At 50.3% G+C, this 27,014-nt stretch overlaps 1 protein-coding gene across 1 annotated transcript in view; it reads right to left on the reverse strand.

Moving 5' to 3' along the window:
* Positions 1-719: 719 nt before the first annotated feature.
* The window catches only part of SORL1 (sortilin related receptor 1), a 46,780-nt gene continuing 20,485 nt past the window's right edge, over positions 720-27,014 (reverse strand). The window contains exons 17-48 of the mRNA XM_014257368.2: positions 26,173-26,345; positions 25,886-26,017; positions 25,665-25,756; positions 24,788-25,034; positions 24,254-24,392; positions 23,361-23,534; positions 23,100-23,213; positions 21,904-22,026; positions 21,440-21,559; positions 19,166-19,291; positions 18,841-18,948; positions 18,301-18,432; positions 17,950-18,081; positions 17,163-17,297; positions 16,720-16,875; positions 16,180-16,329; positions 15,700-15,828; positions 14,140-14,266; positions 13,457-13,626; positions 13,106-13,218; positions 12,704-12,808; positions 11,702-11,774; positions 10,480-10,562; positions 10,178-10,274; positions 9,432-9,616; positions 8,853-8,972; positions 8,607-8,771; positions 7,657-7,831; positions 7,119-7,225; positions 6,047-6,239; positions 5,412-5,624; positions 720-4,903 (exon numbers count right to left, since the gene is read on the reverse strand). Of these exons, the coding sequence (XP_014112843.2) occupies positions 4,836-4,903; positions 5,412-5,624; positions 6,047-6,239; positions 7,119-7,225; positions 7,657-7,831; positions 8,607-8,771; positions 8,853-8,972; positions 9,432-9,616; positions 10,178-10,274; positions 10,480-10,562; positions 11,702-11,774; positions 12,704-12,808; positions 13,106-13,218; positions 13,457-13,626; positions 14,140-14,266; positions 15,700-15,828; positions 16,180-16,329; positions 16,720-16,875; positions 17,163-17,297; positions 17,950-18,081; positions 18,301-18,432; positions 18,841-18,948; positions 19,166-19,291; positions 21,440-21,559; positions 21,904-22,026; positions 23,100-23,213; positions 23,361-23,534; positions 24,254-24,392; positions 24,788-25,034; positions 25,665-25,756; positions 25,886-26,017; positions 26,173-26,345 (4,376 nt within the window). The 3' untranslated portion in view covers positions 720-4,835. The remainder of the gene's footprint in view (positions 4,904-5,411; positions 5,625-6,046; positions 6,240-7,118; positions 7,226-7,656; positions 7,832-8,606; positions 8,772-8,852; positions 8,973-9,431; positions 9,617-10,177; positions 10,275-10,479; positions 10,563-11,701; positions 11,775-12,703; positions 12,809-13,105; positions 13,219-13,456; positions 13,627-14,139; positions 14,267-15,699; positions 15,829-16,179; positions 16,330-16,719; positions 16,876-17,162; positions 17,298-17,949; positions 18,082-18,300; positions 18,433-18,840; positions 18,949-19,165; positions 19,292-21,439; positions 21,560-21,903; positions 22,027-23,099; positions 23,214-23,360; positions 23,535-24,253; positions 24,393-24,787; positions 25,035-25,664; positions 25,757-25,885; positions 26,018-26,172; positions 26,346-27,014) is intronic.

The raw sequence follows: 27,014 nt of genomic DNA on the forward strand, positions 1-27,014 counted from the left end.
TTCCCTGCCAGGAGAAATCCTGCTGGATTTGGGCTGCTCAGGGGCCGTCTGTACCTGCACACACCTCATGCTGGGGCGGGGTTGTTCTGGAAATGGGTTTTAAGCACGGAAAATAAGGCTTGAGGTGGTGCTGTGGGAATGAGGAGGTGAAGCTTGGACAGGCTGGAAATGATGTTTGGTGTCTGGGGGTGTTGGTGACCTTGAGGGAAGGGACAGGCAGACGTGACTGCGTTAGGAATGAGGGTGGCACCTCTCAGGATCTGCTGCTCCTTTGGCACAAAGCTCGATTTTCTTGATTCCCATTGCCCTTGTCCTGTCCCTGCCGTTTGATCAGGAGCACTGACAGGATGGGAATGGCTCCAAACTGACACAGGGCAGGGTTAGATGGGATATCAGGGAGAAATTCCTCCCTGGGAGGGTGGGCAGGCCCTGGCACAGGGTGCCCAGAGCAGCTGTGGCTGCCCCTGGATCCCTGGAAGTGCCCAAGGCCAGGATGGATGGAACTCAGAGCAACCTGGGACAGGGGAAGGTGTCCCTGCCCATGGCAGGGGACAGAAATTAGATGATCTTTAATGTCCTTTCTGACCCAAACCATTCAGTGATTCTATAATCCTGTTTGGTTTTCTAAAATAAAAATATGTTCAGTAAAGTCTCCTTTTTCCTGCACTAGACACATAGAGGCTGGAAAACAATTTCAGAAACTACTTTGTTTACCCAATCCATTTTTATTATTATCATTAAGTGGGGGGGGAAAAAAATGGACAAAAATTCCTTCAAAATTGTGCAATAATATATAGCAGAAATCAGTGAATGAAAACAAACAGAACAAACAAACAAACCAATAAAGGACACAGTGTAGCAATTCAAATAATATAACATTAAACTTCACTTAAAGAACCTGATTAAAAGGTGACACTACCTCTATTAGAGGCTGGCTGCTTCTGGACTGATGCAAGTTTGGAAGGGTTAATCATAATGTTACAGCTATTTCCAGGAATGAAGATGCTCTTGGGGTCCATGAGTAGCTGAGTTATTGCACCATTTCCCTTCTCAAGTCCATTTGAAGGAGACTTGAAAGCTGTTTCAGAAAAGGTTCTTTTTTTTGCAGAAAAAATGACATTTTACTTTTCCATCAGCGAGTAGGTGAAGTTTGCCATTCAATATACTCTGATTCTAAGTGTGGAGATGCTCACACTGAGCTCTGCCCTGCCAGGAATGAGAATTCTGCTCAGGGAGAGTTTCCTTGGCTCAGGTGGGGGTTCCCTGGTGGGGAATGTGAGGTTTCAGTGACTCTGGAAACAGGAGGAGTGAAACGTGGTGACCACCAAGGTGGCCATCAAACACAAATCTCCTTTGGCCACAAGTTGTGGACGCTGGCAGCCAGCTCTGCCCCTCTGCTCTCCCCTTCCCACTGGCTCTGAGCTCCCAAACATCTCCCTAACCTGCTCTGGCTCCAAGGAAAAGAGGCTTTTCCCAGGGCTGAGCCTGCAGCTGTCTCCTAACGCTGGAGCAGCTGGAACAAGCCAGGGCAGGGTGAGCCAGGCCATGACCTCGCAGCTCTCCTGCACATGAAATACCTGCAGGGCTTTTCAGCCCGTATTTCACCCCTCCCTGAAAATCCTCTTGCAGTTTTCCTGGGGTACAGGCCCTCAGCCAAACCCCAGAGGGGCTGGAAGCTCCTGCTGCAGCTGCTTCCTGCGTGGGCTCTGCTCTTGCTGGGTTCAGGGAGCTTTTTACAGGGCTGGCAACCCAGAGATGGGGTTTATTCAGACTGAAAAGAGCCTTTTTTTAACCTTTAATAGGTCTCCAGCCTGGGAAATGGTACCTCCTTGTCCTTCCTTGTAAAAACCAAACCCCCAGCACAAAAAAAAAGAAAACCTCACAAAAAGACTGAGCCAAAGCAAAAGAAGCCTCATGGCCAAAATCTCAACCGATTTTCGTGTTTGACCTTAGTCTTTTGTTCAAATGGACTTGAGAGTACCCATGGGCATCTGAAATGGGTGCAAACACAAATTAACTGGTGGAAGTTCCTCCTAGCCAGGGTATTTTCTATACCCTTTTTTTTTGTTTTCCGTACAGATCTGAACATTTTGCTGGGTTCCTATAAAGCAAACCCAGATCACCTCCCGAAATTTAGGGTAGCAAGTCATGTCACATCACATAAGGCTACTGAAATGAAACCAGAACAAAATATACATCCACATCCACCTACCATATTTACAGCAGAACCCTCCCACCCCCTGTATGTCTCCGTGAACAAGATTCCGTGCTTCAAAAGTTCATAAAAATATACAATTTACCCCAGAACTGCATCGATTACTCCCCACCTGGAGCCCAGACTTCTCTATTTCTATATATAAAATACACTAGCCCTGTGAAAGTTGCTTTGCTGAGAGCACAGTGGTGATTTTTGCGGTGAAGGGGAGGGCTGGGGACAGCTCTGAGTGCCAGTGCTGTCCCCACAAGGGCTTTGCAGTGTCCCCAAACCCCTGGGCACGCAGGGGTGACTCCACAGAGGGCTCTGCTCTGCCCACGCTGTGTTTGGGAGTTAACCAGGAGTGTTGGGTTTTGGGTACAAAATGCTTTGCTCTGCATGAGTGTCCCCAAGCCAGGAGCCTTTCAGAGAGGCCAGGAGTGACCTGTCCCCTGGGTCAGGGGATGCTTGGAAATCTCCAGCCAAGGGGTTTCTGCAGGATTTAAATTGGTTACAAGGGTCTGCCTTGGCATCTGGCTACACAGAGGTGGGCTGGACTCTAAATTCTGCTCCTTTTACTGCAGCAGGATTTACCCTGGGGGACTAAAATATCAGAATTTAACCACCCCTAACCCCCACTAGAGAGGCACCAGATTTTGGGATGCTACATCGTAACTTTTAGTTATCTGTGTTAAAAAAATTACTTTCTAAAGAAAGGGTTGAATACTCTTTATCTCTGTTTTTAGGCTTCCTCTCCTGCATAGAATCTTTTGATTTATGTTTTTGAGACTGGTTTAGCCTCTGGGTCAGAGTCTGGTCTCTCTGTGTAGCTGTAACTCCAGGCAAATTGAGCTGTGTGGGTTGATTTTACTCAAAATTTCAACTCCTGAACAGCACCTGATCCACTGACAAGGTAAAAATATTGCAACTCTGTGAGCTTGCTGCTACTTATAAAAATCTGATTCTAGTTTGGTCCCAGCTTGGGAGGGGGGAATCTGTCACTGGGAATGCTAACACCAGTAATTGAAAATAGAGTCAATATTTCTCTAGAGTATCAAACCATCCAGACTTCAACTTTTTTTTTTTTTTTATACATTTTTCTATTGTGAAATTAAACGGATCAGTCGCGTATCAAAACATAGTTGGCCTCTCTCGTTTCATCTGTAGGAAGACTGCAATTATAACTTAATTTACACAGCAAAAATACCTTTGTTTTTCACAAAAACAGTGTGACAAGACAGTGTGCTGTATTTCCTGGTGAGAAGTTTTGCATATATCGAGCAGGGCCAGGGGAAAGCCCTGAACATCCTCTCCTGTCGTGCTCCTGGCTTGGCAGGCAGCGGTGAGGTTCACATTTTTTTTTGGTGAAATTCATGGTTTGCTGTCACAAAATCAAAGCTCCAAACAGTGGCAAGCAGACTTTTTGCATTTGGCTCTGCAGCCAGTATTGTGTCTGCTGGGGATGTGAGATGAGAAAATAACATGTGTGTGTGTGTGTGTGTATTTATATTATTTCTAAAGCTGTAGGTAAAACTACAGCTGCTTTTTGGAAATTCTGATGAGGGAGCATCAAATCCCTGCTGTGGGCTAAATTAATTTAAATTTTCAGTAATTATCTCTCCGTGTGAGTGTGGAAAATCTGGATTTGCACACACTGGAGGCTCCCCCTTCCGTCCCACCACCGTGCTGGTGTCTGAGGGAAGCTCCACGGAGGAAAGGTATCCAAAAAATACCTGGGACATGAGTTTTAAGGTGCAAGGGGCAATTTTTTGTTTCAGTGACATGGTGGTGAGCTCCAGATTAATTAAGCAGATTAATTAAGCCCTGTGTGATGGGCAGGGGCAGCAGCAGGAGGGGTTTGGGCAGCACATCTCAGTGTGGGGACATTTTTGACTTCCCACAGCAGCAGGAAGTTAAAACTCACCCCTAAAAAAAAATGTGCTGCTATGCCTTAAGATCTCTCAAAGACTGAGTCTTTTAAAAGGGAGAAAAACTGTGAAAATGAGGGGTTTTATTATCATGGCAAGGACAATGATGGGGATGCCAAGATACGACTGCCTTGCACGGTAAAGTGGCACATGTTCTACACGAGAATGTGTACAATGTCTGACGACTCTGGAAATCTGTTCCACAGCAGATTTCCCAATAAATTAACACAACAAAAATACTTTCATATAAAACAAAGTCCAAAGGAATTTTTTTTGTTGGTTTTTTTTTTTTTTAGTCCTAAAGTAAAAGCAAAACCTTCAGGGACTATATTATCTCTCTCTACATATATAATCTCCTGAATTTTTATCTTTTTTTTAAATAAATTTATTCTTGTCTTAGAAAAATAAAATGAGTAGCCAATTTAGTCAACAGAAAGTATCTCACAGACTTAAAAGCATGCCCAGCAAGCATAGCCTTGTAAGACTAAATTAATGTTAAATCAAAGCAATTTGTTACTCAACCAACCTAGTCTGCAATTCACAGTTGATTACTACAAAGTGTATTCTTAAAATTATTATTATTTTTTTCCTTTTTTTGGCCCATATAAAAATAACGTATTGCAACTCAAAGTGCATTTTTAAAATAAACAATCAACTATTTTTATCAAATAAAATATTTACACCATTTGGTTTTGTACAGTCGGAAATGCGCTTCAGGCGATGACCATGGGGACGTCATCTGAAAATCCAGTTATCATTGGGGCTTCATCATCCTCATCTCCTGGAAAAGAAACCCAAAACAGAGCTGTTAGGGGACCCTCAACGCTTTATTTAATTTAATTTGGTAAAAATATTGGTTGGGAAAACTTTTGGTGGCTGGACTTGATGATCTTGAAGGTCTTTTCCAAGTTTAACCATCCCATAATTCTGTGATTTCTACTCTGGGATCAAATCCATAGAGATTGTGATGCCAGAGTGGCCGAAACCATGATCAAGAATTAATTCTTGGCCTGATTTCACATCCTCAATGCATTTTTAAGTGATTTGCATTGGAAGGAGGGGTTTAATTTGATAAAAATGTTTGGTTGGGAAAACTTTTGCCAGTTGAACTTGGTGATCTTTAAGGTCTTTTCCAAGTTTAACTACTCTGTAATTCTACGATGTGTACTCTTAGATCAAATTGATGGAGATTGAGGTGCTAGAGTGGCCCAAACCATGACAAAGAATCAATTCTTGCCCTGATGCCACATCCCCAGTGCTGTCCCCAAATGCCACCGGGGGCCACGTACCCAGATCATCCCCTGAGGAGAAGATGGCCGAGCCCAGGCGGGAGCTGTAGTGGCTGTTGGCGAAGGCAGTGAAGCTGTTCTGGAGCCTCCTGTGCCTCATGTAGAGCAGCACAAAGCCAATGCCCAGGGTCACCAGCAGCAGGAACAGCACGGGCACCACGATGGCAGCCACGTCCGTGCCTCGGCCCGATTTGGTGGCAGAGGAGTCTTTACCTGGTGAGGGAGGGACACGAGTTCTGTTTGTACCAGCAGCACATCCCTAAAGAGTTTATGAGGCTTCCCTGAGTATTTTTTAAGGAGGATGAGGAGAAAACATCACTTTTCTTCACTCTACTACTCTGAAAGGTGGAGTTTTAGGCAGGTGGGGTTGGTCTCTTCCTGCAGCACCAGAGGACACAGCCTCAAGCTGCACCAAGGGAAGTTTAGGTTGGATGTCAGGAAGAAGTTTTTTTACAGAAAGAGTGATAAAGTGTTGGAATGGTCTGCCTGAGGAGGTGGCAGAGTCACCATCCCTGGATGTGTTTATAAAAGGATTGGCTGTGGCACTCGGTGCCGTGGTTTAGCTGAGGTGTTAGGGCTGGGTTGGATCTTGAAGGTCTGTTCCAAGCTGGTGATTCTGTGAAAGAGGGACTCACCCGTTCCCAGCTCATCGTAGAGAAGCGTGGCCGGCTCCCCACACATCTGCCCCCCGTACAGGCAGCGGGCCTGCACGCTGAACGAGTAGTTGTGGCCTATCTTCAGGTTGGACACCTTGAAGAAGTTGTCTGTGGTGTTGCCCAGGTAGGCCGTGATGTTCATCAAGCTGTCAAACATGTGAATCTCGTAGCCCTGAGGGAAACACCAACCCCAAATCACTCGGCTGCAGAGGGCGGGTATGCTCCCTCCAAAAGGGCTTTGAAATTTGCTTTTCCTCCTGGAAACTCTGCTGGGCTGTCAGCTGGGAGGGAGCAATGTGGAGCCTCCTCCAGGAACCCCTGCTGCTGTGCACTGACCTTGGCCAGTTCAGGGAGGAGAGATTTCTCTTCTCCCAAGTGACAGGAGCGGAGGACATGGCCTCAAGCTGTGCCAGGGCAGGCTCAGGTTGAACATCAGGAAGGATTTCTTTGCTGAAAGGGTTGTTAAACATTGGAGGGGCTGCCCAGGAAGGGTCAGAGACCCCATCCCTGGGGGTGTTCAAGAAACAGCTGGATGTGGCACTCAGTGCTCTGAGCTGGTGACAAGGGGGGCATCAGGCACAGCTTGGACCCAATCTTGGAGGTCTTTCCCAACCCAAAGGACTCTGGTTTGGTTTGGCTGCTTCACTCTGTCCTTAACACCCACCCCAGAGCACCCAAGCACAGAGTCCAGGAGGGTGAGGGCTTTTTTGGTGCAGTTTTTCACCTACCCATGTTCTAACAGACCTTTCACAGATTTTCTATCCAAGTCTGAAAAATAACAACTTTCAGACTTCCTACCATGGCAGGGCAGTGTCCTATTCCCAGTCTTTTCACACATGGGACAATTGTCCTTTTCTAGCAGGGTAATTATGTTCCGAAAAGGTGACTGATTGGATCTGTCAGCTTCAGAGGCTCAGCCATGACACGAATTTTAGTGAGCTCTTCCAGAGGGCTCACCAAGGACAGGATGGATTTCAGAGCCTGTGAAAGGAGCCTTGCACTGACTCTGCTCCAGGATTTTCTGTAGGACAGGAGGCACAGCAAAACTCACCCGGCTTTCATTGAAATTGCTTTCCTTCAACGCCAAACTCTTCCAGAAAAGCAGAATATGGTCGTTTTCAGTGATGATTTTTAAGGCATCTGGTGCAGACAGGGGGACTGCAAAGGGGAAGAAGTGGCAGTAGGTGAGGTTGTGGCACTGGTGGCACTTTCCTCTTACAGGAATGGAGTCACTCCTGAAACTTAGTGGGGTTTCTTAGGGATGAGCACAATACTCTGCTTGGAAAAGGGATGTGCTGGAGGAGAGGATGCTGTGGTGTGGAAGCTGGGAGGAATGTTTTAGTGGTAGGGCTGTAATGGTACTTGATGATGTGTGTACACAAGCTGGTGTCCTTCCCATCTCCGTTTATCAGGAGAAAAATATTGGATATCATTTGAGAAGCTTCCTCTCCACTGCTGCTGCTTTTGGGTGCAATCATCTCCCCTGGGAGGCCTCCCAAAATTGGGCTTTGGCTGTGGGAGAGGGCCAAGAGCAGCAGGAACATTTCTGCAGCCTCCAGGCAGCACAGGATGGGTGGTGTGTCCCTTACCTGTGTTGATTTTCATGCTGGATTCCTTGCTCATGTTTCCCAGCTGGACAATCACGTGGTATTTCCCTCCTGGCTCCAGCTTCTTTATGGTGTACTCCACCGTGCTGTTCCTGCTTTTCACTTTGTAGATTTTATCTGTTTTCCTCACCAAATCTCTAACTGCCACAGCATAGAGCTGGAGGGGGAAGAAATGGATGGAAAAAAAAAAATAAATCTCATTTTCCTGCAGATTTTCAGCTAAACAATGGTAGGACATTAGGCAGGGCAGGTAAAATTTGCTTTAAACCAAGGCTGCGCTTTACAGAAAGCCTGGGAAGCAAAATTTCAAGCCTCTCTCTGGATTTCTGCCCAAAATCAGCATTTACTGATACAGAAAATGCAGTCAGTGGAACAGATGAGAGCAGGAGGAAAACCTCAGGTTGTATTTCTTGGTGAATCACAAGGATGCAACGCAGACCCCTGCCCTGTCAGAGTTTCCAGCTCTGCTGGGAAGGTTTATACCTCCAAATTTTTGCTGTTAAAGTCTCTGGAGCAGAGTGGGAGGGGAAAGCTTGCCGAGAAAATGACTGGCCTTCAATGGAGCGAGACCTGAGTGTATTTCAGTGTGGCAGAGAACAGAACCGGGCTTTGTTGGGGCAGGAGGCAGTGCCCAGCCCAGCCTGGCCCTCCTGAGCAGAGCCAGAGCCCAGAACGGTGTTTTGGCACATGCCCAGGGCTGTTTAAAGGCTTGGTCAGCAACAGATATCCCAGACCTGGCTCTTTTTAAATGTTTCAGTCCTGAGCTAATGGCCAGTAGGGAGGAAATGAAGATGCTGGAGGTGTCAGCACTTTGAGGATGACTTTATGTGGAGCGTAGACCTGATCTCAGGCTTCCTCCAGCAGAAGAAAGGCAAGGATCTGTCTTGGAGGCAGGATTTTGTGTGCACAGGGACAGGAGAAGGCTCTGTTACCATATCCTGGTCGGGTGAGTCGTAGGGCGATTCCCACTTGATGACAGCGAACGTCTTGCCGGTGTGCACGGAGTGCAGGTGCCGCGGGGGCAGCCGGTTGTCCGGGATCATCTTCACCACCACGTAGTCAGAGGGGGGCCCCTGGTAGGGAGACATCACCCGCACCTGGGAGGGAGGCACAGAGGTCAGGGCTGTGTCCTGGTGGAGCCAGGGGCGGGCAGAGGGGGCAGGAGGAGGGGAGCCCACCAGGAACAGGTACTGCTCGTCCCGCTGCACCAGCACCGTGATGTTGTGGGCGCTGGTGGTGCTGTTGTGGGGGCTCCTGTACAGCTCCAGGAAGGACGTGGCGTAGAAGATGCCGTAGACCTGAGGAGGGAGAGCACAGCAGGGATGGTGCAGGGTTTGGTGTGGCCCAGAGCATCCACTGGCTGTCAGTTTTTAGGGGCATGAAGCAAAGATTCTTTTCCCTCTGGACCCTTTTTCCTGCTTTTCCCTCTGTCTTGCCCGAGATCAATCTGCCCACTTGCCTTTGAACTCCCAACCCAAAGCCCTGAGCTCAGCTCAAGTAACAGCAGTTGATTGAAAGGCTGCTGGAGCATTGTGCTGTCTGTGTTTAAGCCACTTCTCACTGCAACAAACAGACAAGAAGCCTTTCTTTGCTTCTATTTAAAAGGCAGGAGGTTCTTTCCCTCATTACCCCCAACATTTTCAGAGCCTTGGAATTCACTCCAGACAAATTATCCTGATTCCAGGGGTTTTGTGTACTGCTCTGAGGCTCTGAGCTGGAGCCCAGGGTGGCTGGTGAGGGAAGGGCTGGTGCCTTACCACATTCCTGGGGCCGGTCCAGCTGCATTCCACGGCCGTCTGGTTGATGGCCTTGGCCTTGAGGCTTGGGGACGCAGGCCTTGTGCCACTGGTCACCACATGCACAAAAGACAGAGGGCTGTCACCCAGCTCCGTCTTAGCCCAAGCAGAAATTTCATAGGGGGTGTGTGCTGTCAAATTGGCCACTGAGCAAGAAGAGAAAGGGGCACTATTAGGTGAGGGCGGGGTGGGAGCAGGAGGGAAGGGTCAGCATCAGCAAACGGACAGGAGCCTGCCTCTCCTGGGCTGTACTCTCATGGCTTTGCAGTAATTTCCTTTATACAGAAGCACCTGGGACTCTGGAATCCAACCCAGGGCTTTTCCAGATGATTTCCCATCTCCACACTGAGATTTTCCCAAACCAGAAATGTGATTAACAGGGACACGTGCTGTACACCAGCCCAAGAAATCCTTGTTCTGTTTCAACTCCCTTTAGCAGATCAGAAATGGAACAACAAACAAAACCCCATGTGATGAGAAAGGACTGGTGCAGCTCTGGGGGTAAATCCCAAATCTGCTTGAAATCTCCAGGTCCTCAAAATGGATAATTTGCTGCTTTGTCCTGTCCAGATTTAAACAAAAACTACTACCTGAAAATAATAATAATAATAATAATAATAATAATAATAAATAATCTTATAACTTCTCATAAATCCTTCTGCTTAGTGTTGACCAAAGCAAAACTTTATGTTTTGAGCAGAATTTACCTTTCTGGATGGACTTTTCTCCTTCTATGACCAGAGTCCTTTTTTCCTGCCTGTGGGTATCAAATGTCCAGTAGATGTTGACCACGTAGCCACTGACCTGTCCAGCCCAAGGACACAGAGCCATCAGCTCAGCTGATGCACACCAGGGTTACTGTCACACCCCTGACAGTCTTTGCATTGTATTTTCCATCCCAATTAAGAGCCCTGGGGCGGTTTGGGAGCAGTAAGAAATGATTTGGTGTGAAGTAACTGGTAACTATTCACCATTTACCCAGCTCAGATGGAAAGGGAAAAGCTCTTACCTTGATATTCGTGGTCATTTTCAGACTGAAACTTATGGAGTCCTCGCTGTAGCTCTCAATGTGGATGACAGGGGGAGGAATGACTGGGAGGAAAGAAGAAAAGACCTGTTAGTACAGCACAAAGAAATAAAAATATTTCTTGAGAGGGACAGATAAAATAAAGCTTTGTGTGGTAACACCCAGCTCCCAGAACAGGACAGCCCAACCTTGCCTAAGACATGTCCCCCTCAGAGAAGACACTGACATCATTTTTTAGGTCCACCACATAAAAACTGCTTTATCTGTGCCTTGCTCAGTGCAGGCTGGAACTGGAGGGGTCTGGGCAAAGGGATTTCCCTCTGAGCTCAGTAGGGTGAGCTCCTGTCCCAGTTAACAGCTCCCGAGGGAGGTCAGGAGCTATCAGTGCCAAACATTCATGCAAAACCTGAAGTCAAAGCTGTTTCTGTTCTTTTTACCTCCGTTTTTCTAACCAGCAGGTAATTCACATTATCTGGATCCTGCACTTTGAGTAGCCTGGTGTTTTCTTTCCCTTCTTTCATCTGACAAATCAGCAGACAATTTTGGCGCAGGGATGTAAGTATGGATGAAAAACTTGGAATATGAATACAAACTATTTCAAAAGGCTTTTCTTAAGCCAAAAAAAAAAAAAAAACCAAACAAAAAAACCCCCAACAGGTTGGGAAGGAAATTATTTACTTTGCTGCTTGAATTTGCTGTTAGACTGTGATGCTGTGATGGTTCTTGGGAGCTGTGGTTCCTTTTTGTGGTCTAAACCTGCAGGAGGAGCCACAATAATTGTGACCTAAGAGGGAGAAGGATGAGCCGGCATTCTTTTAGAGTGAGAGTGATGGAGTTGGTAATTTCTTGTCTGGCTGGAGGCAGGATTTGGCTTACAAAAGTCTGAGGGAATCTGTCTGCAGCCTGGGAGAGAGGGGACAGGCTCTTGCTCAGTTCCAGGGCAGCACATCCATCCCCTGTGCCACAGAGCTCAGAGGAAGAGTCAGTGACCCCTCCAGACATGGCACTGAACTCTGAGGCAGCTCAGAAAGTGAAAAAGTCACTTTTTACAGGTCACTTTTAACAGCAAAGCTGGTGAGCAGTGTAAAAGGCTCAGCAGGGAGAATTAAGGCCAGGGAGGTGGCTTTGGATGCTGCTGCTGATGTTTCAGGCTGACACTCTGCCTTTTTGTCACCTTCTCTGAGCTGACCCAAACAACATTTACCTTTGCCTTTGACCGTGGTTATGGATTTGGATTCACTCCAGTTTCCCACCCCTCTGCTGGTCACTGCAGCAACCTTTGGAAATGAGAGGGAGAGGGAACATGAGCCACATGGAGCAGTGCAAACAGAGCAGGAGGTTAGAGCAAGGTTATGGACCTGGCGGGGCTCCTGGGAAAAGGACTTGGAAGCAAACAAAAGCTTAATTACTTGGCAATAAAATGCTTAAAGCAGAGATAAAGCCGACTGCTTAAAGTCAATTAAAGGAATCTAAGAGGAGGGAGGTGCAGCCTCTTTGCAGATAACTGCTCTCTTATGAGATCTTCCAGGAGTCCATCCAGATAAGGAGCTTGGGACTCCACGGGCCATGAAGCAGGTGAGAACCACGCCAGGGAAGTCCATGCAAGCCGTGAATCTGCTTCCAAAGATTTGTTTGGGAATGGATTATATTGGGAAGGAGAAGCAGGGAGGAAAGCCTCCAACCAGCTGTGAGAATAACATGGATTTGGAGGAGGGGGTTTATCCCCCCTCGCAGTGAACTTCCCCAAGAACTCAGGAGGATGGACAATGGCAAAGCACACATTTCCCAGGGCTCACTGTGCAGACTTTCATTTCCTATTCTGATTACTTCTGTCTATAATTACTCAGCCTCTCCCCTGTGCAGACATTCCCCACAGGCAGATCTGCTTCTTTTCCCACCGATACACCGAGGACCAAATTTATCTCTGGCCCACATCCAGTGCAATTGCAGTGACATTGGAATGGGCAATTAGCAGGGAGGATTTTATAATCCAGCCTGGCCTTCTGGGACAAAGGAGCAAACCAAGGCCCTTGGAACTACAGACATTAGCAGCAGTGGTGTGGGTTGGCATTAAAGGGCAGGGCTTTAACAAGATGGTTTTTTAACAAAATGGTTTTTAGCAAGTTCTTGGCTGTGCAGGACTTAGGCCACTCAGTAGTGAGAGAGAGCTTTGGAAATATTCAGAGGAAGCTTTGGAAATACTCACTCTGACCGTGTAGAGAGTGTTGACCTGCAAGTTCTTGATCTCAGTGTAGTTCTTGTTGGTTCTGAGGGATGACCACTCCTTGGATCCACTGCTGCTGTATTCCACCTAGGAGCACCAAAACAAGGTGTGAGGGTTCAAAAATACCACAGGTCAGCAGGTGCCTCTGAGACACAGCCTCGGCAGAAAGAAGCACGACATCTCCAAAAGGGAGAAATTAGGAACTCGAGGGCTGTGGTGCTGCCTACAGCCTGCAGCATTTCTTCTCCCAACTTGCCTGATGTTCCCAGCAGATTTCCTCCCCAAATTATCCCATTCCAAGCCCCCCTCCCCCTGCAGCTGGCTGTGTGCTGCTGTCCCCACGCCACCGAGCTGGGCTCAGCCCCAGTGGGCAGCAGGACTCACGATGAATTCCCGGATGAGGCCGTGGGCGTTCACGGGGGGACTCCACCAGCCCATCACCACACCCTCCTCTTCTTTCTTCAGGGACAGCTGAAGGTTGAGGGGAGCATCTGGTACTGGTGAGACAAAGAGAAATATCAGTGACAGTCACTGTAGTGTGCCCAGAGCGTGCAGGGAAAAGCAGCATCTCCCTGAAAAATCAGGACAAAGGGGTGGATAGCAATTTCTCCCAGTCCAGCACAATTCCCAAGCCCATGGAAAGACCCTTTTTGCTCAGAGCAGGGATAGCTCTACTTTTTAGCCCAAAGCAGCAGAAATCTGCCAGGCACTGGTGGGAGCAGCAGCTCTGCTTACATCCTTCGGGCGCCCGCAGCGTGATGAAGTCGTTGGTGTTGTAGACCCGGCTCAGACACTGCACCTGCACCTTCACCTGGTAGGAGCAGTCGGGCTTGAGGACTTTCAAAACACTGTTGGTTTTGTTGCTGTGGGTCTCCAAGATCTTCCAGATGCTCTCACCGACCATCCTGCGGGACAGAGCCTCCAGTCAGGGTGGGTTTTTTAGGACATACGGATTTGTCCCAAAAAATGGAACACTTTGAAAAGGTTGCTGCTCATTTTGGTAAAGCCACACCACCAATCTGGAAAAGATGCTGTTGGAAAGCCTGAACTAAACCAGGGTTGGTGACTTATAACCCCCTGAGCTTTTCTATAACACTTGTGCTCAAATTTATTACCTTTGTTCTTGTTGTTGATGGTGCCACAAAGACAAGACCCAAGTGGAAAAAAAAAATGCATATAAACAACTTTACTGTCTGAGTAAATAGTCAAGGAGGAGATCAATGCAGTTTGTCACAAATACTCTCTGGGTGCACCTATTTTGTGTCTCTTTTGCTACCAAATATTAGATTTTCCAAGCAGAACTTGATTAAGGAGCTCTGAATGTTTCAGGCCTGATTCTGTGTGGTTCCCTGTAGCAAATCCCTGAACTCATGCTTGTCCTCTTTACCTGAGACAACAGCAGGGGAGGGATGATGTACCTGTAGTAGATGTTGTAGACACAGGAGGTCGAGGACATCCTTTTTGGCCGAGCCCATGTCAGGGTGACATCACCAGAGAAATCAGCTGTCCACTGCAGGTTCTGGACTTTGTACACCATTGTGTCATCTGGGCAGAGAATGGGAAAAGTTCATTTACTGCAGGGAAACAATCCCTGTGCCCAGGAGAGAAACAGGACTTCTGTTTGTAACACCAACAACGAGAGGTAGAAACAGCACTGACTGAAGGGGTGTCTGCACCATTTAGATATGTGTAATTTATCAGTGGAGAAGGCTGGGCTCACAGAGGGCAGATAAGAGCAGGGATTTACCCCTGGTGCTCTTAGTTCTACCCAAAATGTCTTTATGCTGCATCAGGCAAGCGATTCCTTTCCCCTAAGGAAAGATAAAGCGTGGCTGTAGATGAAATACTGGGAATTTTCAAAGTGTGTGAGTGCAGACTGCTCAGTGTCACCCTTCTCCTGGTGTGATCAGTCTGTGCTGTCCCTGTCACCACCCAGGCCCCTTCCTTGTGTGTTTTCCCTTATCACAGCTGGTGTTCAGCAGCAGGACCCAAGCAAAGGCTGGTAATTCAAGCGTGGGGCTTGCCTTGACACAAGCTCTGCGGCTGAATCAGTGCCTGACCTTCACAGAGGAATTTAGGGGATAAAAGCACTGTGGAACCCAGCCCTGGCAGAGCTGGGGATGGGAGGTGCTGATCTGGAATCCTGCTCCCACCAGGCCATTCCCTGCTCCCTCTCTCTGCGTGTTGGAGCCCAAATCCCACTGTTGTGGCTTTGCTCTGCTGGGGTGCTCAGCTTTGGTGCTGAACAGAAACCAAGCAGAGCAGAGGAAAATTGTTGCTGTTTTGCTTTCCTTAAACAGCTGGAATTAAATCCAGCAAGCACATGGGACAGCATGGCAAGACCATTTTTCCAAGGGAAAAGAGATGGTTTTCCATTGGTGCAGCAGCCAAGTCGTGCATCTCAGCGGCTCCTTCCCCCTCCCCTGAATCTGCTAGCCTCTCCCAATCAATATTTAATTAAAGAACTAAACCTGATTGATGCCCAGCCCCCCCAGCAGTTCAGTGGGGAAGCAGCTGAAGCTCATGGCTGGCTGGAGGCAGTGATCGATTGGTTATCAGCCCAGGGCGGGCTCTGTCCCTCTGCCCCCACAGGGCCACCAAGGGCCAGCGTGGGACAGCCAGGGACAGCAGCAGGGCATGTACCACATCCCCCAGGGTCACCTTGCAAAGGAGGGCAGAGTAGGAGACTCTTGCTTCACCTGTGGGCTTTGTAAAATAGACAGCTTTGCTCCTATCCATCCTAAAATGTTTCGGGTTTTTTTTCTTTGTCCGAGGCAGTTGGAAGATAAATTGTCAGTGTAGAAGCTGCTGGGGAGTTTGTCCCAGCTGGTGATAAATGGGTGAGGAGGCAGCTTGGACAACTGAGCAGAGGCAGATAAATCAAGGATGTTGGGAGGGAAAGGTGACATATCCAGGAGAGCAGCTCTGTGTGCTGACAGGGAGCAGGGAGTGAGGGATGGGAGAGGGCTGCTGCTCACCTGTGCAGTTCCTCTCATCGCTGCTGTCTGAGCAGTCCAGGTATCCATCACAGCGCTCTGTCTGCATGATGCAGGCCTCCCCATCCTCACATCTGAAACCACTGGGGCACAACAGGCTGCTCTGAGTGGCTGAAAAAGGCAGAACAGCTCAGGACTTGAGGCAGGGAAGTTCCCTCAGCAGCACTGGAATGTTTGCAGGTGGCTGCATGTCAGGCTGATGTGTCAGGTATTGGGCTGTCTCCTTCTGGCTGCACCTTCAGAAGAACCTGGAGCTTATCCCATGAAAAACAACAACTGGACTTCTGATGGGAATAGATGGGAATAGCACTGCTTGGGCTTTTTATCCTTTTTTTTATTATTATTATTTTCTGTAAAGGATTTCTGATTTCTCTAAAGGATTTCTCCATCAATCAAAGCCTCCTCAGAGGGAAGGCTCCCTCCCAAGGGAAGGCTCCAGGTGGGAGCCTTGCCCACACTTACGGCAGTTCCTCTCGTCTGTGCCGTCCTGGCAGTCCCTCGCTCCATCACACCTCTTCCAGTTGGGAATGCACTTGTGCAGCTGCTGGCACTCGAACTCGAAGCGGCTGCAGCGCCCTGGCAGCACTGGGGACGTGGCTGTCACGTTGGGTCCTGCACACACACACAGAGCCAGGAAAGCAGCACGGCCAGGCTGGCACTGCCACCAGCAGGGACCGGCTGTCCCCAGGTCCCGACTCCACTAGATGGCAATCTCCTTCCAGCTAGCAGGTGCAGGGGATGACGCCTAAGCCATCCTCTCTCCTGACTGCAGAGGGCTGGGAAAGCCTCTGCTTTGCAGGGAATGTCCTCCCTGGAGCACTGTCCCAGCTGGTGGCAGGAGGGTGACCCCAGCGCCAGAGCGCATTTTACACCACGGTGTAAATGAACCCCGTAAATGAACCCTGTAAATGAACCCCGTAACTTGGCGAGGCACTGAAAGGCCAGGATTCCTTGCAGATGTGATCTGGGCAAAGGGAAGGGGTGAGGCAGAGGAGAGCTTACTTGAGGTGGGACAGGCCTCTTCGTCAGAGCCGTCAGTGCAGTCCCTGTAGCCGTCACACACCCAGCTGTTCATGATGCAGGCGCCACTGTTGCAGCGGAAATGGTTGGGCAGGCACGTCGGGGGGATCAGCGTGGTAATGGGATGAACTGGAGATCCTAAAAATACACCAGGGAGAGCTGAGCTGAGCTCCCTGCTCCTGTGTAAGCTCTGCCTGCTCCCTGCTGACCGAGGGGGAAGCAGGTGAGGCATCACGAGCCCGGTGTTTTCATTTGTGTTGTGTCTGTAATCAGGTTATCCAAAAATGCCGAGTAAAAAGATGCGTGGAAGTGCCTGCTCGTGGGGTGTTTTTGGAGCCATGGGGGCTGTGGGAAGGCAGAGTGATGCTTCAGAATGCCCCAGTCTCTGTCATGTCCATGTCACAGCCTCAGCAGTGTGTCCTTACCCTCGCAGTCCCTCTCATCAGACCAGTCCCCACAGTCGTTCTCCTCGTCGCACTTCCAGCGGTTGGGGATGCAGTGCCCGTTCCCACACTGGAACTGGTAGTACCGGGAGCAGTTCGGGGCTTCTGTTGGGTTTTCTGGCAAGGAGAGGAGAGTCCTGTGAGCCACAGGGTCACCCCAGCAGCCCTCAGCACAGCTGAGAGGTGGCAGCACCTCAGGCTGGCCCAGACAGCATCACCCTGAGCAGCACAATTGCATTCCTTCCTCCTCATCCCCAGCATTCCCATTCCTCCCAGCCCTCTCTCTGTTGCCACCACTGCTTTGTCTGTGTTCTTCATGGCCAGGCACCACCCCTGATCTCAGAACCAGAGCAGAATCCACCAGAGCATGGCAGAAATGGAAGAGCAAGCCCTGCAACTCAGAAATGAGGCTGCAGCTGCCTCGCCTGGCTGGGTACAGCTCCTACAGCCACCCAGGGAACAGCGGTAAATATTGGGTTTGGCTGAAAACTGCCTGTCTGCTCGGGGCTGGGAGTCTGTGCAGTAAATATGGTCACAGAGGAGACAATCAAGCACAAGATGTGCCAGGTTTTCTGCGTGCTTCACTTTACCTGCCTGCAGTGTGAGGGAAATTACACCAATCTCCAGATAGGGCACGCTGTGATGCGCACAGGGAAAGCTCCACTCACACAGAGATGAGTGAAAACATGAGGAAGGCAGTACTCCATGCTCCTGGAATCCAAGGGAAGCTGGAGCTGCACTGGCAGGAGGCCCTGGGGGTGCTGCTCACCACAGTTTGCTTCGTCGGAGTAATCGCCGCAGTCGTCCATCCCATCACACTTCCACACCAGGCTGATGCACACGCCATTCTGGCACTGGAAGCTGAACTGGTCACAGGTCCGGTGGAACTCGGGGTCCTGGGCTGCAGGGAGAGGTTTGCTGTAAAGATCAAGGGCTTCAGGAAAGCTTGAGCAGGAAGGAGCACACCCAGGGGCGATGGTGGATTCCTAAGCAGAGCATCGCGGGCTAGAGCCAGCTCTTAGCAGATCTGGCAGCTTCCTGGTGGCCTGGTTCTCCCCACACCTCTGGTTTCCTCCCGTGGCCACCCCTCCCTTGGCAGAGGCGCCAGTGTGACACTTACAGCACCCGGCATAGCCGGCATCTTCGTCGGAGCCGTCGCGGCACTGGACGATGCCGTCGCACACCATGGAGTGGAACAAGCACTGCTGCCGGTTCTTGCACACGAAATCCATGTAGCGGGTGCACAGGGGCTCTGCAGGGATGGGGGCAGCAGGACAGGGGTGGCACCTCTGCTGTCCTTGCAAACAGCAGCGTCACCCGCCGGCGCCCGCGCGGACCTGAGCGCGGCGGGCGGGTTTTAGGGACTTACAGAAGGTTGCCAAGACAAACGGTTTGAGCTGTGTCCCTGCATGGGCTGCCCTCACCAGACAGCCCCTCAGGGTGGGCGCCGGCACCAGGAGGGCTTCGCTCACCTCCCTGGTGACCTCCCAGTCTGTGCCTTTTGCTGACCCACCGATTTCACAGGGGGCTTGTGACTGCACACTAAGGCTTTCCCATTATCTCCCAGGGCTTTACTCCCACTGGGACAGGCTTGGGCAGAACAAAACGCCGTCAGCCCTCAGTGCTGGGCCCCAGCAGCTCCCCTGAGCCCGGTACCCACCACAGTGCTGCTCGTCCGTGGCGTCGGAGCAGTCGTTGATGCCGTCGCAGTGTTTGCTGGTTGGGATGCAGGTGCCATTGGGGCACTGGAAGCCGTTGCACTTTTTCTCTGAAATCCAGAATTGGGTGGATGTTGTGAGTTTTTCAGGGTTTTGTTAAAGCTGTTTTAATTAGCTAAAACAAAAAGCCGTGGTCGCCTCCGCGCTGTGATTGCTTTTGGAGGGGTGGGGGCTCTCCCCCTGAGTTTGCTGCTGGTTTAGCTCAGTGGGTGTGCAGAAATCCCTCCCAGCCGTGGCAGAGCCCCCCACGCACACAGGACACGTTACCACAGTTGGCAGGGTCCTCGTCAGAGCCGTCCTGGCAGTCGGCGTCACCGTCACACGCCCAGCGCTGCGGGATGCAGTGGCCGTTGTGGCACTGGAAGCTGGAGGCCTCACAGGTGTGATAAACTGCTGAAACCAGAGCAGGGGGACACCTGAGTGCGGGGTCCCTGCTGAGCTGAGGGTGAGGCAGGCCACACCACCACACCCTGCTCCTTCCCCCTGCACCAGGATCTCCCACCACGGCAGATCTCAGTACAAGCAATCACCCCAGGGACCCCAGGCAGGAGAATTCCAGTTTTCCAAGGTATTTCCCTCTCTGTGCCATTCTTGCTCACGAGCCTGCTGTGGCTCAGGGATGGCTTTTGCAGGGTAGAGATGTCCCAAAGCTCTCCCTGAGGTCGGCAGCCTCTCTCCCTTTGATCTCAGTCCTTGGGGTGTGTGGGCAAAGGTGAAGCAGTGGCACCGTGCCAGAGATGGTGAGAAATGTCCCCCAGGTCCAGCAGGGCTTGGCAGAGCTGCAGAGTCCCCCGTGCAGGGCAGGACAGAGTCAGAGAGAGCTTTTAATTAAGGCAAACAAGGCTCTTCTATGTTGCCAAAGCAAACAAGAAATACGACTCTCCCTGGGGGTTTTCCTTAGGCTCCTGTCAGGAAAATATCTGCCTGTGGGGTATCTGGGTTGCAGCCTGGTTTGTGTTGTCACTTTAGAGACAAATCCTGCTCCTCAAGCAGGAGAGCACTCAGTGTTATTGAGAAAAGCAGTGTTCAACTTAATTAAACTGCATGATCCTGAGTTTTAGGTTAGAGAGTGACATGCACTCGCAGATATTTCGAAATAGTGCAATCTGGTGGCAGTAATATTCTATTAGGTATTCAGCGTGAAATGTAATTATTTCAGATAAGAGCAATAATTGCAGCCCGGTGAAGTCAGACGGAATGTTCCTCAAATAATTGTGATCCTCTCAGATAATTCCAACTTGGGGCTTTACAAACCCAGCACGCTTTTTGAAGTAGGTTCCTCTCCTGTAGTAATTCTCTCTGGAGAAACTCATACGAGAGATAAGTGATACCAACATAAATTAAACCTTCTTAGAAAGCCACACTCGTGGAATACTAATGACCAGGATCAGCCCTGGGTTCTCCAGGCACTGCAGATGCCACAGGGGTGAGCAAAGAGGAGCTCGAAGACCTGAAAGGGATCTCTTAAATCCTGGTGTCCCAAAGGCTCCAGGCTGCCCCAGAGTGCTGCTGCCAGCACTCCCAGGGGCTGTCCTGGTCCCTGCAGGCTCCCCATGGACCTCTGCCTCATGCCATGGAAAGCTTTTATCTTGAAATACCCCAAGTGTGGCTCAAAAATGAGCCTTGTGCCTTTCACTGATGGACTGGTGCTCTGAGAGCTCTCTTCTCCTGCAAGCACTGAGGTTTTTTGGCTTGGTCCATAGTTTTGCTCGATTGTTTCTAGTGGGACAGACCAATGTGCTGCTGTCTGTTGGTTTTTCTGATGAGAAAAAGGCTTTGTGTGGGTGTTGACCTCAGGAGGCTGCTGAGGAACATCACTGTGGTGGTGAGGAGGGTGGAGTGTTGTGACTTTCCGCTCCAAACACACACTGAGGCTCACAGGACTTGCTGCACACGGGGCATAAAGTAGGAACAAGGTTATTTCTGCCAGACAAGGCTGCTCTGATACTTCAGTTAAAACAAGAGTGGGTCTTCTACGTGGGACTCCCTATTTAGGACACCCTCTTTGAGTTTTTGAGCCCATGGAGCCATGAGGTTGCCAGAGGAGGACTGAAACTGCCAAACTAAACTTCCCAAATGAAATCTGCTTCTTCTTCAGATCAATTAACTGTGGAGAAGCTGAAAAGAAGGTGCCTGTTTTCTGCACCAAATTAATGGCAAGGAAACAGAGTGAAAGCTGTGAAATGCTGCCAGTGCCCACTGATCTCTGCCTCTCTGCAACACAGGAGCTCTTTTTTGCCAGGAGAATCCTTTGGCTGCTCAGCAGCCACAAAACCACTTCCCATTCCACAGAGCTTTGCCCACGGGTGCAATCATGCAGGTAAAAAGCAAAGCTGGGTCACCGTGTGAGCATCTCAGAGCAGCCAGAAAATTCCCAGTGAACCTGAGGGGGAAAAAACCCTTGGGTTTGGAACATCACATCACCCTAAGGTGCTCTAACAAGCAAGGAAACTGAGGCACAATACACTGGCTAATGTCTCCCAGGTTGGAAATAAAAATTTGGAGCAGCAGGAGGCTCTTGATCAACACCTGAGCACTCACCAGTGCAGTTTGCTTCGTCAGACCAGTCCCTGCAGTCGTTATCCCCATCACACATCCAGGACAGACGGATGCACATCCCCGAGCTGCAGCTGAACTCATCATTCCTGCACTGGTGAGCCTCTGCAAACAAAATATTTGGCTTCAGGTCATGGGAATACCCAAGGAGCAGAGCAGGAAAGCTGGATAGTGACGGCACAGAAGGCTCACAGCTGGAACACGGCGAGGGGAAGAACCAGCACAGAGCTTCTCTTTCTTCTCCTGTCCCTCATTTCCCAGGACACAGTGGTCCTGTCCCTAATTCCCAAATACCCTGTAAATGCTGCTCCTGTCCCCCATTTCCCAGTCCCCAGTAAATGAGGAGGAGACAGCCTGGGTAAAGAGGGGGATCTCTCTGAGCAGAACAGAGTGCTGGAGAGAGCTGCCCACCTGTGCCCAGGGGAGGGGATCTGAGTGTGGGCACTCACCACAGTGACTTTCATCGCTGTTGTCCCCACAATCATCCTCCAGATCACATTTGTAGGACAGAGGGATGCAGGTCCCCGAGCCCTGGCAGCGGAACTGGGTCTCGGTGTCGCACACGGTGGTTGCTGATGGAGAGAGGAAGAGGAGGAGGAGGAGGAGGTGGTTAGAAAATGGTTTCTGCTGCCTGAGGGTGTGAACTGAGTGCAGGGAGGTGGAGAGACAGGGACAGAATCCTGCCAGTCTGACCTGAATTCCTGCTCTTGTATCTTAATGCCATTTTTAGGCACTCCATGTAAAGCAGAGCACACAGGGGTCAGTTTTCTGTCTGGGAAGCAGGACTGAAACTCCTGATGTCCCCTCCCAAGCCAGGGAGCGAGAAGCCAAAGCTGTAGAGCTGTCTGCTCCCCACAAAGGGGCTTGAAACCTCCTGGGTTGGTGGTGGGATGAGACAGGGCAGCCAAAGCAGGGGAGAAGCTGGGCAAGTGTTGCTATCCAAGTGCTGCTATCCAAGGCAGCACCTCTGTGCCGAGCTGGTGGCCTCTCTCCAGGGAATGGGTACCCACAGAGGCCTTCCCACACTTGGAGCCAGACATGGATCTCAAACTTGCACTCTGCTGATGGTACCTCAACTTTGTCAGGGAAATAAGTTCCTTATTTGGAATATATGCCTATTCCAAAATGGGCATAAACAGCCTCTCTCCTGGTCCTGCAGTGATTCCTAACTTCAAACCCAGTCCTTTTTCCACAGTGCACTAAGCCAAACCCTTCAGGCTGTGCAAAGCTGTGGAACATCTGCCCCTCCTGCACACATGGGCAGTTCATAACTTTACTCAAAAAGGTGACCTCCATCTTTAATGTGAGAACTTGATTTATTATCTCAACAAGAGGCCTGTGTCAGCACTATCTGCTCTCTTTCCCTCATTGGCTGTGCCCTCAATTAGCTTCAGAAGACAATTAGTGCAAGAGACAGTTGGCATCAGCCTCACCAAATTTTAGACACTGAGATCTCATCTGCTCAAGGGGACTGGGACAAAACCCATCCAGTTCAGTGTGGGAGTTTACCAAAGGAGCTGAGTTACACCCCAGAGAGCCTCTTGCTGTCCCTGGGTGTGAAGGGAGTGTGGGCCATGAGCTCAGCTGAGATGGCAGCACAGCAGACACCTGAAGCTGGCCACCACCAGCAAGGCAGGTCACTCACGGCAGTTCTTCTCGTCGCTCATGTCCCCGCAGTCGTTGTCGTTGTCACACTGCCAGATGCTGTTGATGCAGTTCCCGTTGGAGCACCTGTACTGGTTGGGCAGGCACGTGTTCTCTGGGGCAGGAGGGACAACAGAAACAAGCTGCCATGAGGCTGTGCTTCCAGAAATGGGCCGCTCTCCTCCCGGGCAGAGGACAGGTCACGCCGACCTCTGGTGACGGCAGAAACCAGCTCAGCAGCAAGAGGCAGGCAGGACTTTACCTTCCTTCCTGCAGGTGTTGTTCTTCATGGCGTAGCCGTGGGGACAGTCACACCTGAGCTCCCCGCTGGGCAGCACGGTGCTGGCCACCCCCTCGGGGCACTTGCAGCTGCGGCCGTTGTTGGACCTGGGCAGGCAGAGCAGGCTGCAGGGCCTGGTGATGCAGGCGTTCTGCCCTGGAGCAGGGCAGGAGGAAGGGGACAGTGTCAGGGCAGAGGCACAGGAGTCCCAGTGTCACCTGCTTTTGGGTTCAGACCCCCTTAGAAGCCAGCTCTGCAGGGCTAAATGCTGAGGTCACCCCTAGGGATGCTCAGAGCCATCTGCTCCATGAGTTTGGGGGCCTTAAACAGGGACAGATTGGCTTTTATGGGACATAACTCATCCGAGTGGCTTTGGGGGCCTACCAAAGGATGGGAGTTACACCCTCAGAGTGCCTCTTGTCCCTCCAGCCTCCTGCAGAGAGCCCTTCAGTGGTCTGCTACCCATCTGAAAATGGGTATAAACAGCACACAGGGGTCAGCACTGCCTTGTCACAATGCAGACAGATGAGTAAAGGAGGACAAAGTCGGTGCAGCCCTGAAATCCTCGGGTTTTTTGGTCTATACAACACTGTGATGGGAAAGCCAGGATCTGTGACATAAACTGTGAGGTGCCACCACAGCCAAGTGCCCTACGAGCTCTCTCTCTCTGGGAAGCATCTCCCCTGGCAGCCAAAAAGCAGAATACACCACTCATGAAACTCATTCCTCACGTCTGTGCCTGAGAGCCTCAGGCCTTGCAGGAATGGGGATGTATTCAGGAAATGCAAGCCAGGATGGCTCAGTGGGCTGGGAACCTGTGGAAACGGGGGATGAACACATTTCTAAATGCCAGGAAGGATCATCTGCATGATTACCTGTTGTCTTTCCTCTGTAAAAGATTTTCATGTCCATGATCCCATTCAGTCGGCCGACCAAGATCTCCATCCTGGAGCCGCTGTTTTTGGATGCTCTGAAGATACTCAGCTGTGACCAGTCGTTCCAGTAGATTTCATTCTGAAACACAGGCTTGGCTCTTAGTGGGAGGAGAGGCACCACCAGGGCTGTGCTCATCAGTGCACTAATCACCCTAAATACTCGATGTGGAGGGACATGGAGAGTGAAAAGTGTCCCCAACCCAAGGGGGGAGAGCAGGAGGAAGAGCCAAGGTGGGATTTGAGCAGGAGCAAACATTGCAGCGCAGCTGATTGGGAATTTGGTCCTGGATTTGACTGCACTTGCCTGCTCATTTCAGGGATTTGTGGGAATGTTTCAAGGAAGCAGAAAGAGAACAAGCATAATTCCTGCTCCAAATCACATCCCTATCCTTCAAATTCAGTGTGCTCTATGCTCCTCCAGCACCAACCTCGGAGCCTGAATACTATGGAAAAATGACAACAGGGAAAACAAACCTTAAACACAGCAATGGCATAGGGGTGAGGGAGGCTGTCCAGGATCACAGATCTCTGCATCCCATTGAAATCGACCCTCTCGATCCTGTCCATGTAGGCTTCGGTCCAGTAGATCCAGTGGTCATCCACGGAAATGCCGTTTGGCCACCGCACGCCCTCCGAGACGATGCAGCCGGCCAGAGACCCGTCCATGTCACTTCTGTAGATGCCAGCCCTGGAGTCCCCCCAGTCTGTCCAGAACATCAACCTGGCAGCAGGCAGAGGGGTTACTCCCAATCCACACAGAGCAGCTCATCGAAAGGAAGCAGGTTAGGGGAGGCAGAGGTTGGAATGCTTTACATTCCACGTCTCTCGCACGACATGCCTTTGAACGGGGAGCTCTGCAATTCTAATGAGCACCACCAGCAGATTTATGAGCAGCACAGAGGCTTTTGAGCTGCCAGCTCTGTGGTGGGAGTGCAGCTGCAGGTTACCTTGCCGTGAACTGCTTTGGTTTCTCAGAGCTGCCTTTGCAGCTGAGGTGAAACCCCAGAAAGATGTAACTCGCATTTGGCTCTCAAATTCGAGCACAGCTCAGTTTCTCACACATCACTGCAGCTTTCCCCACTGACCAGACCAGTTTTACAGGCAGGAAAAGTTGTTTACTAATGGATATGTATGGGTGGCAAGGAACAAACAGTTGGTGATCTGTGCTCTGAGAGAGCTGGTGCCTTAGCTGGGGACACAGCACTGACAGTGGGCTCCACAGGGCAGGACTGTGCTGTGCCTGTCCCCAGTTTCACCTCACCGAGCTGTCCTCCCTGAGGAGGAAGTGGGGAAGGAGCAGCAGATTGCCTTTGGAATAGCAGGGAAATATTTGTAATGTTTTCTTTCTTACCCATCTCGAGGAACCAGAGCCAGGGCTCTGGGTCGCTCCAGTATCGAGGAGTTGAGGACGGTGAGTCTCAGGTCTCCATCTGGATTGGCAACCTAGACCCAAAACCAAACCCAGGACAGGTGTGTTTGCTGCTGGCACTGCTTGAAGTGACACAAAATCTGTGGCAGGCAATTATTGCTCCTTAATAAAACATGCACTGCCACGGGTGGGCAGAGCTGTACCTCGATTTTGGGAATCCCAGCGTTGACCCAGTAGAGCAGCTGGCTGAGAGGTTCAAAAGCCAAAGCTTCCACTGTTTCCAACCCAGTGCTTATGATTATTTCCTGCCCAGAGCTGCCATTGAGACAGAGACGCTGGGGAAAAAGAAATAAAAATAATCAGAATAAAAGACAAGGAACTGCCTCAGCCTGAAGCTCAGGTGACAGCTCGGAGGGGAGGAGTACCAGGACAAACATTTGCTTTTCAGGGTGTGGATGCAACACTAGGGTGGCAAGGAGGCGATGCTCACCTGGATGATGTCCAGAGTGACATCAGCCCAGTACAGGCAGTTGTGCTCGTAGTCAAAATCCAGGGCCACAGCCCCCCTGAGCCCGGCCAGGGGCAGCTCCTCGCTGACTCCTGAGGCCAGGTCGTAGCGGTGGATGGAGTAGCGGGTGGCGTAGAGAATGAACTCGTTCTCCTCTGCAACAACAGGGCCTTATTTAGTGGCCATTTTCGGCTACTCGAGGGGCCAAAAGAAAAATAAAATAAATAAAATAAAATAGCAGGTGTTTTTCACCCCTGGTTTTGGCACCTCGAGGAGGCAAAGAGCCTTTGTCTCAGTAGGATTAGGTTAATGGGAATGTGGTAATAGCCTCACGTGGGACTGGGGACACACTGTGGGCATTGTCTGGTCCAGGAGGAGGAGGAGGAGGAGGAGGTGGAGGAGGCACAGCTGGCAGAACATGCCCTGATCCCTTTCTTCCCACTTTTAGTGCTGCCAATTGGAAACAAAATACTTATCTCCTCTTCCTCAAAAAAAAATAAAACCAAAACATTAAAAAGAGTGGGAGTGATGCAACTCTGCAAGTCCTCAGGGACAGCAGCCCCACAGGAAATATCCCAGAGTGGGTTCTGTTTCCAAATGGAGCCGAATCCAGGTAATGGGATCCTGCTCCAGGACAAAGTCTCCCGGGCATTATCCCACCACTGGTCAAGTCCAATAATGCTCTTAATGAGTAGAGCTAATGTCAGTAAGTAACTCTGGCTGTGCATCCCTAATGAGATTATACGGAGATATGAAACAGACACTGTACATGAAAGTGTTACCATGGAGCGAGCCAGCACGGATCCGGGGACGATCCGCAAACA

This window comes from Pseudopodoces humilis, chromosome 25, assembly GCF_049639895.1.
Source record: "Pseudopodoces humilis isolate 2021_Gansu_Grassland_sample_001 chromosome 25, ASM4963989v1, whole genome shotgun sequence".
NCBI lineage: Eukaryota > Metazoa > Chordata > Aves > Passeriformes > Paridae > Pseudopodoces > Pseudopodoces humilis.